Source organism: Pleurodeles waltl, chromosome 5, assembly GCF_031143425.1.
Source record: "Pleurodeles waltl isolate 20211129_DDA chromosome 5, aPleWal1.hap1.20221129, whole genome shotgun sequence".
NCBI classification, from domain to species: Eukaryota; Metazoa; Chordata; class Amphibia; order Caudata; family Salamandridae; genus Pleurodeles; species Pleurodeles waltl.
In genome coordinates, this window is record NC_090444.1 from 409,043,725 (window position 1) to 409,058,569 (window position 14,845).

Here is a 14,845-nt window from a genome sequence, read left to right on the forward strand (position 1 = left end):
GGGTAACAAATATTTTATGACTATTTGCGTTTGCTATGTGAGCTCTGAGTATCTTGTGCAGAAGCTTGCTCAAAATGTTTGAAGCATGATTTTAATGGCAGTGTGTTAAAAGTCCTAACTCTGCTAATTCTTCCACAGTACCCTATGGCGAACAACTATCCCTGTTTCCAGTTGTACTCCACTTCTGTACCGGTATTTTAAAGGAAGTTTATTAGAATCTAAGGTATGGTCGTTTGTTTCCAAAGAGAATGGTTAGCTCTTTCCAAAGTCACGCTTCTAATATTTTCGCTACAGCACTAGAAATGTGAGTTTAGTAATGGCTAAATCTGGCCCTGACACTGTATTAACTCATGGCAGTCATTTACTGCAACTTTGGACTCAGTAAATTGTAAAATTGTTTGTAGTTTCAAAGAAGTTGGTGGATGCTTTGTATATTATTGTATTTTTCCAGTTTCCCCTTTAGTTCAACTTCTGGAACCCTATATTATCTTGCAAATTAACTGCAAACTATAACTTCCCAGTTGAAAAACCGATGTGGGTTGCAGATGAAATCTTAATAATGTCAGTGTACCATTTGCTTCATCAGACTGCCTCACCCCTCAGTTCCCTAATCTATACGAGCTGTTGCCTTATGAGTCCTGTTCTGTTTTTTCATTTATTTAGAAAACCGTTGTTAAACATGCAGGGGTTTTCTTGCATGCTTTTTTACAGCTCCATTGCTGGAGTCTTTTAAGGAAATACTTAAGTTGTGAGTCTGAACTCCGTGGCTACCATTGTTCCCAATTTGAGTCATTGCCACTTGTTCTATTCTGCCTGTTTTGGTCGAAATATCAGAAGTGCACTCCTGCAACTTGTCCCATTTTCTATGGTTACAGAGACACTAAGACAGGTTCACATGGGTCATGTACTTGTCTTTTAGGATCCTTCTACTCTGTTAGACCGAAGGTTATATTCAAAAGTTAGTTTATTAGGTAATTAAAACCATAAACATTAAATAAACATGCAAGTCATCAAGAAAATCCTTCTCCTAAAACACATCTTTTACCTTCATAAAAAACTGTCACTATTGTCTTGATTATTAAAAGCTTAAACCTCCATATGGTGCTGGATAACTCTACCCTTTATACCCAATAACAAGGCATATGGACGTATAAAGTGCTAATATGGACTACTAATAATTCAAGTGTCGCCTATCTACTTCGCCTTGGTAAGTTTCTTGGAACCATAGGGAAGGCGGATGCGTCTCATGTGCTCCATAGCCCCTTTTGCATCTCAGGATCAGCCAGTTTACTTGCCCTCGGGCTGAAGTGAGGGCACATGTTTAACAAGGTCTTTAAAATATCAAGGAACTAAACTAATCGGATGTTAAGAGTTGTAGTAGCCGGGTTCAGTGACTCTGTTGCAGCTGCCCTACATGTTCTAATCCCCAGCGTCTTAAACTCTCCCCTGAGAAGGCTTCTCTGCGGCTGATCCCCTTGGGGCAGTTGTTTAGGATATGGAGCAAAGGCTCCCTTGTTTGGTGGGCCAAACGACTCCCCATATTCCCTGGTTAGACTCAATGTTTGGGCCTGTTGCCCATGCAAGAGCTTCAGTGAGCCCATCTTAGTTCGGGCAGCATAATTACTATATGATGCTACCTCCTAAACACTTAAAAAAAAAAAAGAAAAAACACTCTGGGAAGTATCTCACACTGTCTGGCAGAGGGGTTCAAAATCACAAGATTCCTTGGGTGCTGACTATTCTTGAAAATGGATTTTGTCCGATTCACCAGCTCTTCCCCGACCATACCACCAAAACCATCCAACCATCATGTGCAAGTTGAAACTCATTCTTGACTTAAACGTAGCCAACACATGGATAACAAAAGAGAAATTTCTGATATTGGCATTGCATCAGTTTTATCCCCAACTATGCCAGGGAGATGGACTCCGTTCTATAGACCTTCAAGGTGCATACTTTCACGTACCCAACGGCAAGAAGCACTGAAGTTTTTGAGGTTTGTAGTGTGGCAGGACCAAGGTCAATATCAGGTTGTAGGAAGCTGGCTCTGTATATACTATATCAAAATGAGATAGTGTGCACAGAGTCCAGGGGTTCCCCAAGAGGCTTGACAGAACAAATAGATAATACTAATGCTCTATTTGTGGTAGTGTGGTCGAGCAGTTAGGCTTATCAGAGGTTAATGTTATTGCGTGTGTGTACAACAAATGCTTAAGTGAAAACACACACTCAGTGACTTAACTCCAGGCCAATAGGTTTTTATATAGAAAAATATTATTTTGTTAATTTAGTTTTAGAACCACAAGATTAATTTAGCAGGTAAGTACATTAAATGAAAGGTACTTTACATAGTAATAGTTGAGACTTTGAATAGATTCAATATTGTACACAGTTTTCATTAAAATGGCAAAAAAGCTATTTTAAAAGTGGACATAATGCAATTTTCAACAGTTCCTGGGGCAGGTAAGTACAGCACAGTTTCAGAGGTAAGCACCACATTTACGGATTCAATCTCCGGAACAAAGGTAGTCCACCATTGTGGGTTCAAGGCAACCCCAAACACCAGCAACACAGGGCCGGTCAGTGCAGAAGTCAAATAGGAGCTAAAATAACGTGGGAGCCTATGGAGATAGGGGGTACTGCAGTTCCAGTTTGCTGGCAGGTAAGTACCCGTGTTCTCAGAGGGCAGACTAGGGATGTTTGGAGAAGTACTGGAGGGGCCCCAAGTAGGCACAAAAACCACACCCTCAGCGACACGGGTAGCCGGGCGCGGTGTGCCAACAGGGCATCAGGTTCTCAATAGAACTCTATGGAGGGAGCCGGGGGTCACTTAGGCGCTGCAGGTCAAGGTCAAGGGCCAGGGCCGCCTGCTGGTCTTTCCTGCACTGGTGGTCGGTTTCTCACGAGCCTGGGGGATGCGGGTGCAGTACTTATTCCAGGTTTCGAATATCTTTGTCCTGGGCGTTCGTGGTCCTTGGAATTCCCTCTGCAGGCATCGTGGTGGGGGTGCAGGGAGGTCAGCCCATGGGTGGACACGTTGTTGGAGTCGCTTGGGGGGGGGATCCTCTTGATAGTTGGTTTCTCTGGACACAGGTCGGGGACGTCAGGTGCAGAGTGTTGGGGACTCACGCTTCTGGAGTGAGGTGGGAGCCTCTTTAAAGATGGCTTCTTCTTTCTTAGTTGGACAGCTCCGCTGGGAGTTCTTTCACCTTCTTAGGTACGGGGCAGTCCTCTGAGTCGGCAGAGGTCGCAGGGCCCACCGGATGCATCGCTGTGTTGCACGTTCTCTGAAGTAGGATACAGGATGGTAGGGCTGGGGCCAAAGCAGTTGTCGTCTTCCTTCTTCTCTGCAGGGTTTTTCAGGTCAGCAGTCTTTCTTTTTTTGTAGGTCATCAGGAATCTGAAGTCCTGGGTTCAGGGTCGCCCCTAAATACTGGGGGGTGTTAGGGTTACAGGGCTGTAGCAAATGGCTACTGTCCTTGAGGGTGGCTACACCTTCCTTGTGCTCACTCCCTTTGGGAAGGGGAGCACATCCCCATCCCTATTGGGCTAAATCCTCCCAAACAAGATAAAGGATTTTCCAAGGAACGGGTCACTTCAGCTCTGGTCACCTTAGGGGTGGACCTGGCTGAGTGAGTGACTCCTTGTTTTTCTCATTATTTCCCTGGGCTTGCCACCAAACGTGGGGGCTGAACATAGGGGGGGGGGGCAATTCCACTAGCTGGAGTGCCCTGGGGCATTGTAACACCAGGCTTGAGCCTTTGAGGCTCACTGCCAGGTGTTAAAGTTCCTGCAGGGCGAGGGACCCCATGTGGTCAGAAACTCATCTGGAAGTGGCAGGCTGGCACAGACCGTTCGGTCACACACTAACAGTAGGGCTAACATACAGGGGGCATCTCTAAGATTTCTCCAAAAAAATCCCACACTGGCATCAGTGTGGGTTTATTGTGCTGAGAAGTTTGATACCAAACTTCCCAGTATTCAGTGTAGCCATTCTGGAACTGTGGAGTTCGTTTTTGACACCTCCCAGACCATATAGTCAGTATGGCTACCCTGCACTTACAATGTCTCAGAATTTACTTACATTGTAGGGGCATAATGCTCATGCAGCTATGCCCTCACCTGTTGTATAGTGCACCCTGCCGTAGGATTGTAAGGCCTGCTAGAGGGGTGACTTACCTATGTCACAGGCAGTGGGCATGGCACTCTGAGTGCATGTGCTGAGTGAGGGGTCCCTGAGGTTGGCATAATACATGGAGCCCTTAGGGACCTTCCCTAGCCACAGGGCCTTTGGTACCAGGGGTACCTTTTACAAGACACTTAACTGTGTGCCAGGGTTGTGCCAATTGTGGAGACAAAGGTACAGTTTTAGGGAAAGAACACTGGTGCTGGGGCCTGGTTAGCAGGGTCCCAGCATACTTCCAATCTAAGCTGGAATCAACACTAGGCAAAAAGTGGGGGGTGACCATGCCAACAGTGGCATTTTCCTACACAGGTCCTTTCATTTGGACTCGGGTCAGCTCCCAGAACTTTCTCCAAGTGCCTGCCAGTAGTTGCAGCTCATCTCAGGGGGCACAAATCTGTCTATTTCTAACTAGATGATTAGCTTATCAAGGGGTCAACTTCACAAGAAGTCTTTCACTGGGTTGTCTTCACATCAACAACAACAAAGCAATCTCTGTTCTTGTTCAGACTCTGCAGTATTTAGGGACTACTATTGATTCTATGCAGGCAAGAGTATATCTTTTGGAGGAGAGACGTTACTTCAAAAATGTCACTTTCTAATGAAAGCCTCGAGTGAGGTCGATGTCCTCCCTTCTCTGCTCCATGGCCTTCTGTATCTTCCTCACTCCCAATGCACCCCTCCACATGTATCCCTTTAAGGAATGGCTTGAGGACTGGAGGGACAAAACAGCAGGCAAGTGGGAAGACAAAATCACCCTCTTCCCTCATGTGAAGCAATCTTTTACGTGAGTGTGCACTCTGACCAACCTTCAGGGGATGCCTTTCCACCAACAGGCTCCTTCTCAAACCATAGTGACAGATGAATTATTACTGGGGTGGGAAGCCCACATGGATCATCTCCAAATTCAAGGCAAATGGTCTCAGAAGGAAATTACATACCACATTGGCGCTCTCTACATTGGGTGGGCCCACTATGGAAGTCAACCCTATACTGATTCCTGATGAGCCAGAATGGCGACGCTCCGCATCGGTTGCATTTTCCATGGGCTCTCCAGGGTCCAGGATTGATCATGACCCCCTACTGCTATGGGTTGGGTCTGGATATGGGGATAGTGTAGAGGGGTTGCTGGACCCTTTCGAATATCAGCTTGACCCTAACATGGACTGGGTTCAAGATTTGGGTGGTGATAGTGGGTTGGACGCCTTCACAGGTACTGGCATGCTTTCTCCCCCCCAACACAAAAGGATGATGGACGGAGTGCTGACAATGCAAACACTCACCCCCAGTCACAGATCTGGGTTTAAACCATCGTTCTTTTGCTCACCATGCCACCCCAGTTTGGACCCAGCCATATGCAAATCAGTCTTGACCCTGTTCCTCATGGGAACAGTCCAGCCCGAACTGCCAGGCCCCCCTACCTTGGCTGCGAAGGAGGGAGAGTTGTACTCAATGGTGGTGAAAAGAGCTGCTGAGGTTTTGGACTTGTAGCTTCCTTCTGTAGAGGTCAGGACTAATCTCTGGACCAAAGTGCTTCAGCCTGGGGCCTGCAACTAGGAACCCCTCCTTCCCTTCAATGAAGCTCTTAGGGACCTCCTTCTGGGTACCTGGTCCAGACCCAGCACAGGGGCTCATGTGAATAGGACGTTTGCCCGCTGCCATCTACCTGCGCTGACTTACCCAGAATTTCTGACCCTACTACCTGAGAGGCTTGTCATCAAGGCTTCATCATCCTCTGGTGCATTCCCTACAGCTCCCCCAGACAAGGAATCAAAAAGACTGGACAACTTGGGAAAGATGTTTTCTTCCGCCAGTCTAGCGATGCGGTCCGTGAACACTGCATGCCTTTTGGACAGCTATTCCCATACTCTCTGGCAAGTGCTGCCTCGAGTTCCGGAGGAGGCCCGGAACAGTCCCTCCCAAGCTGTGACAGATGGGAGAGATGCAGCGAAGTACATGATTCGTTGTGGATTGGATACGACAAACTCACTGAGCAGATCGCTTGCAGCGACGGTGGCACTGAGAAGCCATGCCTGGTTGAGGAAGTCTGGCTTTTCTGGGGATGTCCAGCAATTTTTGATGGGCATGCCCTTTGATGGCACCCGTCTCTTCGGAGACTAGGCAGATGCAGCGCTCGAGTGCTTTAAGGATTCCTGGACTACGTCTCGGTCCCTTGGCTTCACAGCTGCTCCTCATTCCCAACAGTGTGCCTTTTGAGGCTACCTAAGGGGCACCCAACCACATTCCTTTCCACCTGGCCATCGACCTGCACTTGCTGTACAGCCCCATCGCGGACGCAGGATCCCACGAGCTCGGGGATCAGGGAGTCGGTGGGCTGCCCAGTCCACTCCCACTTCCTCCAATGCCTCCAAACCTTCCTAGTCTGTCAGAACATCTGGAGCCAGTTGGCGGCAGGATTCGCCATCACCTGCTTCACTGGGAATCCGTTACCACTAAAAGTGGGCTATTCCCTCCCCTTTGAGACTTCTCCTCCAGCCATGCCACCATCATTAATTTCGTTATTAGAAGATCATATGGCACTTCTCCGCAAGGAGGTCAAGGCTCTCTTGGCCAAGGGGGCTGTAGAGAAGGTCCCTGCGCCAGAAGTGGGTTGTGGTTGTTATTCCTGCTACGTTCTGGTGCCCAAAAAAGGGCAAGGGCCTTTGCCCTATCCTAAATCTCAATGTCTTCCTCAAGAAGTTCTAGATGCTAGCCCTAACTCGGGTCCTTTATGCCCTTCACCCTGGAGACTGGATGGTAACGTTGGACTTGCAGGACACCTGTTTGCACTTTCCCTTCCTGCCAGCCCACAGACGTTACTTGTGATTCGTGGTAGGTTACGAGTGCTTTCAATTTACCGTTGTTCCCTTTGCCCTTACCAACGCCACTTGGGTGTTCGTGAAAGTTATAGTAGTGGTTGCAGCTCATCTGTGTAGGTTAGGGGTGCCAGTCTTTCCCTACCTTAACAATTGGCTGTTTGAAGGCAGACACACCCCAGAAAGTAGTCTTCCCACCTCTAGACTACAGTGAACCTCCTGCATTCTCTGGGGTTCACTATAAACGTGCTGAAGTCACACTTGCTTCCTGTCAGACACTCCCTTTCATGAAAGCTGTTCTGGACACAGTGTAGTTTTGGGCTTATCCTCTGGAAAACCTAGTCAGGGATATTTGGGCTATGATACCGATGTTTCAGCCTCTATCCTGGATTTCGGTGAGAATGACTGACTCTGAGGCTGCTGGGCCTCATGGCCTCCTGCATCCTGCTGGTACACCATGCCAGATGGCATATGCAGGCTCTGCAGTGGGACCTGAAGTTCCAGTGGACGCAGCATCAGGGGAAATCTCTCTGACATGGTTCAGATTTCGAAAGTAACTGTGAAAGACCTGCAGTGGTGGTTGTTGAATCCAGGTTGGGTCAATGGCAGATTACTCTCCCTTCCCCAACGAGATCTCACATTAGTGACAGATGCTCCACTCCTGGGATGGGGCAGCCACATGGCTGAGGCGGAGATCAGAGGCCTCTAGTGTCCAGCGGAGTCATGGCTCCACATCCACCTTTTGGAGCTCTGTGTGATCTGACTTGCATTGAAAGCGTTCCTTCCCTCTCTCAAAGGGAAAGTGGTGCAGGTGTTTACTGACAACACCAACGCCATGTGGTACTGCAACAAGCAGGGCATAGTGGGGTTGTGGACTCTTTGTCTAGAGGCTTTTTGCCTCTGGACATGGTTGGAACGCCAGGGCATTTCCCTGGTGGTTCAACAGCTGGCGGGCTGTCTGATCGTCAGAGCAGACTAACTCAGCTGTCGATGCATAGTCGGCCACGAATGGCGTCTCCATCCGGAGGTGGCTCAAGGTCTTTCAGCAGTGGAGAGAGCCCAGGTTAGATCTGTGCTTCTCCGCAGAGAATGCGCAATGTCAGCTGTTCAGCACGCTGGAGTTTCCAAGGTGGCACTCACTTGGTGACACTTTTGGTCAGGAGGGTAGCTCAGGCCTCCTGTATGCCTTCTCACCCAGAGTTCTGAAGATCAGGCAAAACCAGGCCCAAGTAATCCTGGTGGCTCCACATTGGGCACTAAGAGTCTGGTATCCCGAGCTATTAAACATGGGCTTTGATCCTCTGATCAAACTGCCCCTTCGGGAGGATCTTTTCTCGCAGCAGCAGGGGATGGTTATCCACCTGAACCTGTCCAATCTCCACCTTCTTGCTTGAAGATTGAGCAGCAGTTGATGGCTTTTGACCTTCCACCCGAAGTCTGTAATGTCATCTTAGCAGCAAGGTGCCCCTCCACCAAAAGAGTATACACCTGTCGGAAGAAATTTGTTGATCCCCTCTCTGCATCACTCTGAGGTTCTCCTCTTTATTCTCTGTTGCCCAGCAGGGCTCTGCTCTCGGCACACTCAAGAGCTATTTGTGTGCCTCTCACCCTTTTTAAGGCTACCAGACTAACCTTCTGTAATCAAATCTCCCATTGTTGGGAGCTTTCATAAAGGCTTCACATGTTTCCTCCTGTTCTGTTCATAATGCTCCAGTGGGATTTGAACTTGGTCCTCCCATACCTCGTGTGCTTCTTTCAAGCTGCTCCACAACTGTCTTTTACGGCTCTTGACCCTTAAAACTGCCTTGTTGATTGTCATCACGGCTGCTCGCAGAGTGAAGAAGCTCGGGCTCTCTTCGAAGCCACCATTCCAAGCAGTGCATTTTGACAAAGTAGTGCTTCGAACCAGGGCTTCCTTTCTTCCCAAAGTGGTGAAACTTTTTCACGGAGACCAATCTATCCCCTTGCCTACTTCATACGCACCCTCACATCTCTCTCATGAGGAGGAGAGATTCCACCGTCTGGATTCAAAAAGAGCGTTGGCGTTCTACTTACATTGTGCCAAAGATTTCTGTGTGGAAAATAAACTTTGTGGGTTATGTGGATGCGAAGAAAGGAAAGGCGGTGCAGAAGAGGACCATCTGGCGACGGATAGTCCTCTGCATCAAGATGTGCTATGCTTTGGTGAGAAAGCAACCCCCTTTGGATTTGCGTGCTTATTCAACCAGAGCATCTGCTGCTACCACAGCGTTAGCACGCAGAGTTCCAGTCCTGGATATCTGCCAGGCAGCAACGTGGGCGTCTTTACATACGTTCACCAAGCATTACTACCTAGACAGTCAGATCCGCAGAGATGGCTATTTGGTCCTGCAGGACTTTTTGCTGTGATCTTGGTTCGCAGCCCACCACCAAGGATGATATTGGTCGGGTATATATTCTAAGGTAAGGAATCTGCAACTAGAAGCCTCTATCAGATGTACAAGTTGCTTACCTTTGGTAACCGTATAGCTGGTAGAGACCTATTCTAGTTTCCGATTCCTTACCGACCCGCCCAGCCTCCCCGCACAGGACAGGAATTTCTCTTTAAGGGCCCTATTTTGGCACACCTTTATAGGTGTTCTTCATGGTTCTGCGCTACTGGCGTGGAAAGTCATGAAGAGACAGACGTCAGAGCACCGGGATGGTGCCCTTATACGGCCACAACATCACGGCACCCACGGAGTTGACCAACGCCACCGGGGTACTGCTTGAAGAAAAATCCCCGGATCCAGTCTGACTCCAGTCTGCAGGTAGAATATGTCTCTACCAGATATATGGTTACCGAAGGTAAATAACTTGTACAGAAAATGTCCATTGCCAAAAAAAAAAAAATATATATATTTTTCCAAAATCCAGGTAGAGCATTCCTTGAAGGGTTAAAAAAAAGTCTCATCAGGCGTCCTTCCCCTCCGTGGGAACTTAACATAGCCCTTTCACTCAATCATAAGGCATCCTTACAGCATCGCTCGTAGAAAGCAGCTTTCCTCGTTTGATCACATCAGCTCATAGGTTCATCAAATCCAAGCGTAACGTGCTTATGAACATTTTACTGGTCTTCCATCCTAATAAGGTGGTTCTGAGAACTCTGGCTGAGAGAACTCTACAGTCCCTAGATGTATTGATGTTTCATGTGGACAAGACGCTCAACAAGCGCAGGTCGGACCAACCTTTTGTCAGTTATGGCCTAATCCATACAGGTTTGGCCACTTCCAAGCAATTCATCTCCAGCTGGATAGTATCATATAAACTTGTGTTATCAAAAAGCCAACTAGCCTTTGATGGCTAGACGTTCTATGATGGGCAAAGCAGCTACAGCTTTATGAAAAATGTCCCTATTGCCAGGACTTGTAAAGTAGCCACATGGAGATCTGTTCACACATTCACCAAACACTACGGCTTGGACTCTGATGCTAGAGCAGATCCTGAAGTAGGACAAGTCTCCTTCAATAATGTTTTTGTCTTATCTTCACTCCTCTGTTCGTTCCACTGTGATTATGGGGGGGTGGGCTTGCTATTCTGTTCAAATGCTTATGACTATCAATGGAGATCCCGTACAAGAGAAGGAATAGTTACTTACCTGTAACTTAATGTTCGGTGGCATGTGTAGCTGCAGATACACATGCTGTGCATAGTCCGCCGTCTGGTGTTGGGTCGGAGTGTTACAAGTTGTTTTTCTTCGAAGAAGTCTTTTCGAGTCACGAGACCGAGGGACTCCTCCCACTTCGGTTCCATTGCGCATGGGCGTCGACTCCATCTTAGATTGTTTTTTTTCCGCCATCGGGTTCGGACGTGTTCCTTTTCGCTCCGTGTTTCGGGTCGGAAAGTTAGTCAGAATCAACGGAAAAATTTTCGGTATTGTTTCGTTCGGTATCGGGATAGTTAGGGCAAATCGACACCGAGCCTTAAAGAGCTCCGGTAACCCTTGGGGTATTTTCGATCCCCCGTCGGGGCCTGGTCGGCCCGACCGCGTGCAACATCGAGACTGATGGAACGGACCCCGTTCCGATTCTGTCCTAAATGCCACAGTAAATATCCTTATACAGACCAACATTTGGTCTGTAACTTGTGCCTGTCCCCCGAGCACAAGGAAGAGTCGTGTGCGGCCTGCCGCGCGTTTCGGTCGAGAAAAACGCTCAGGGACCGAAGAGCCAGGAGGTTGCAGATGGCTTCCACGCCGACAGGACAACAAGGGTTCGAGAAGGATGAAGAAGAAGAAACTTTCTCCATCCGCGAATCGGATTCCGAAGAATTCGACGTCGACGAGCAACCAACCGTGAGTAAGACGTCGAAAGAAAGATCACACGAAAAAACAGGCAAAGCCCAGGGGACGCCACTGCCAACAGGCCATGGCATAACCCATAAAGTAGGTGACCGTCCATCGGCACCGAAAAAGGGCGAGCTGGTGCCGAAGTCGTCCGACTCAGGTCGAGACACAGGCACGCAACACTCTCTGGACCGAGAGAGTGGTGCAGAAAAGGCTCGACACAGAGATAGCGGCACCGAAGCTGCTCGGCACAGAGATAGCGGCACCGAAGCTGCTCGACACAGAGATAGCGGCACCGAAGATGGTCGGCACCGAGAGGCCAAGACACCGAAAAAGAGAAAGATCTCGTCGGAGCCGAAAACAACTAAAGACACGGTTTCGGTGCTAAAACACCCAGCAACCGAACCAAAAACCAGTTCCTACTCAGAGGAACAATCACTGTCCTCCCAACTAAAAAGACACCGATTTGAGGAGGAATTACAAACTACAGAGGTAGATCACACGCAAAAGCGGATCTTTATCCAAAGGGGTACAGGGAAAATCAGCACTCTTCCCCCAATCAGAAGGAAAAGGAAACTTGACTTCCAACAACAAGACAAGCCACCACAAGCAAAGGTGGTAAAGAGGGTAACTCCACCACCCTCTCCACCACAGTCAACTCGTGTATCACCGGCACAGACTCCACCACAATCACCAGCTCATACCACCATGAGCCAGGATGATCAGGAAGCATGGGACCTCTATGATGCTCCAGTATCGGACAATAGTCCAGAGTCGTACCCAACTAAACCCTCACCACCTGAGGACAGTACAGCATATGCATAGGTGGTAGCTAGGGCAGCCGAATTTCATAATGTATCTCTACATTCGGAGCCTATTGAGGATGACTTCCTCTTTAACACCCTGTCCTCCACCCACAGCCATTATCAAAGCCTTCCCATGCTCCCGGGAATGCTAAGGCACGTTAAACAGATTTTCAAGGAGCCTGTTAAAAGCAGAGCAATAACTCCAAGGGTGGAGAAAAAATACAAGGCACCGCCCGCAGACCCTGCTTTTATTACATCACAACTGACACCAGATTCAGTAGTCGTAGGAGCAGCTTGTAAAAGAGCCAACTCGCATACATCAGGCGACGCACCACCTCCGGACAAGGAGAGCCGCAAGTTTGATGCAGCTGGGAAAAGGGTTGCAGCACAAGCTGCAAATCAGTGGCGCATCGCCAACTCGCAAGCACTCCTAGCGCGATACGACAGGGCCCATTGGGACGAGATGCAGCATCTCATCGAGCACCTCCCCAAAGAATTCCAGAAACGAGCGAAACAAGTGGTTGAAGAGGGGCAAAATATCTCCAACAACCAAATACGTTCTTCTATGGATGCAGCAGATACAGCTGCAATAACAATAAATACTGCTGTGACAATAAGGAGGCACGCATGGCTGCGCACATCTGGCTTCAAACCTGAGATACAACAGGCAGTGCTCAATATGCCGTTCAATGAACAGCAATTGTTTGGCCCAGAAGTGGACACTGCAATTGAAAAATTAAAGAAGGACACTGACACTGACACAGCCAAAGCCATGGGCACACTCTATTCCCCGCAGGGCAGAGGCACATTTCGCAAAACAACTTTCAGAGGAGGGTTTCCAGGTCAAGCCACAGAAGCCAGCACCTCACAAACAAGACCACCTACCTACCAGGGACAATATCAAAGGGGTGGCGTTTGAGGCCAATACACAGGGGGCCAATTCCCAAGAAACCGGGGAAAGTTTCAAGGTCCCAAAACCCCTCACAATAAACAGTGACTCACAGGTCACACAACCCCTTCACACAACACCAGTGGGGGGAAGACTAAGCCAGTTCCACAGATCATGGGAGGAAATAACAACAGACACTTGGGTCTTAGCAATTATCCAACATGGTTATTGCATAGAATTTCTCCAACTCCCTCCAAACGTCCCACCGAAAACACACAATATGTCAAAACAGCATATAGACCTTCTAGGACTAGAAGTTCAAGCATTACTGCAAAAAGACGCAATAGAATTAGTACCAAAAACACAAAAGAACACAGGAGTTTACTCACTGTACTTTCTAATACCGAAAAAGGACAAAAGTCTGAGACCAATATTAGATCTCAGAACACTAAACACCTACATCAATTCAGACCACTTTCACATGGTCACGTTACAAGACGTAATACCACTACTGAAACAGCAAGACTACATGACAACGTTAGATCTAAAAGACGCGTATTTCCATATACCGATACATCCCTCGCACAAGAAATACCTAAGGTTCGTATTCAAAGGAATACATTACCAATTCAAAGTGTTGCCATTCGGAATAACAACAGCACCAAGAGTCTTTACAAAATGTCTAGCAGTAGTAGCTGCACATATCAGGAGGCAGCAAATACACGTGTTTCCGTACCTAGACGATTGGTTAATCAAAACCAACTCGCTAACAAAGTGTTCACACCACACAGATTGTTATACAAACCCTTTACAAACTGGGTTTCTCCATCAACTATGCAAAGTCACACCTTTTGCCGTGTCAAACACAGCAATACTTAGGAGCGACAATCAACACAACAAAAGGGATAGCCACTCCAAGTCCACAAAGGGTTCAAAATTTTCACAAGGTGATACAAGCTATGTATTCAACACAAAAGATACACGCAAAGATGATATTAAAACTCCTAGGCATGATGTCCTCATGCATAGCCATTGTCCCAAACGCAAGATTGCACATGCGGCCCTTACAACAGTGCCTAGCATCACAATGGTCACATGCACAGGGTCAACTTCTAGATCTGGTGTTGATAGACCGCCAAACGTACATCTCGCTTCTATGGTGGAACAGTACAAATTTAAACAAAGGGCGGCCTTTCCAAGACCCAGTGCCACAATACGTGATAACAACAGATGCTTCCATGACAGGGTGGGGAGCACACCTCAATCAACACAGCATCCAAGGACAATGGGACGTACATCAAAGAAAGTTTCATATAAATCACCTAGAATTGTTAGCAGTATTTCTAGCGTTGAAAGCATTCCAACCAATGATAACCCACAAATACATTCTTGTCAAAACAGACAACATGACGACAATGTATTATTTAAACAAACAAGGGGGAACACACTCGACACAGTTGTGTGTCCTAACACAAAAAATATGGCATTGGGCAATTCACAACCACATTCGCCTAATAGCACAGTTTATTCCAGGGATCCAGAACCAGCTAGCAGACAATCTCTCTCGGGATCACCAACAGGTCCACGAATGGGAAATTCACCCCCAAATCCTGAACACTTACTTCCAAATTTGGGGACCACCTCAAATAGATCTATTTGCAACAAAAGAAAACGCAAAATGCCAAAACTTTGCATCCAGGTACCCACACTGGCAATCTCAAGGCAATGCTCTATGGATGAATTGGTCAGGGATATTTGCGTACGCTTTTCCCCCCTCTCCCTCTCCTTCCATATCTAGTAAACAGATTGAGTCAAAACAAACTCAAACTCATACTAATAGCACCAACA

General features: G+C 47.7%; 1 protein-coding gene across 5 annotated transcripts in view; it reads left to right on the forward strand.

Annotated features, from left to right (window-relative positions):
- The window catches only part of GPCPD1 (glycerophosphocholine phosphodiesterase 1), a 741,593-nt gene that overhangs the window by 123,167 nt on the left and 603,581 nt on the right, over positions 1-14,845 (forward strand). For all 5 annotated transcript variants that reach the window (XM_069234162.1, XM_069234166.1, XM_069234163.1 and 2 more), the window contains exon 4: positions 139-223. In XM_069234162.1, the coding sequence (XP_069090263.1) occupies positions 139-223 (85 nt within the window). The remainder of the gene's footprint in view (positions 1-138; positions 224-14,845) is intronic.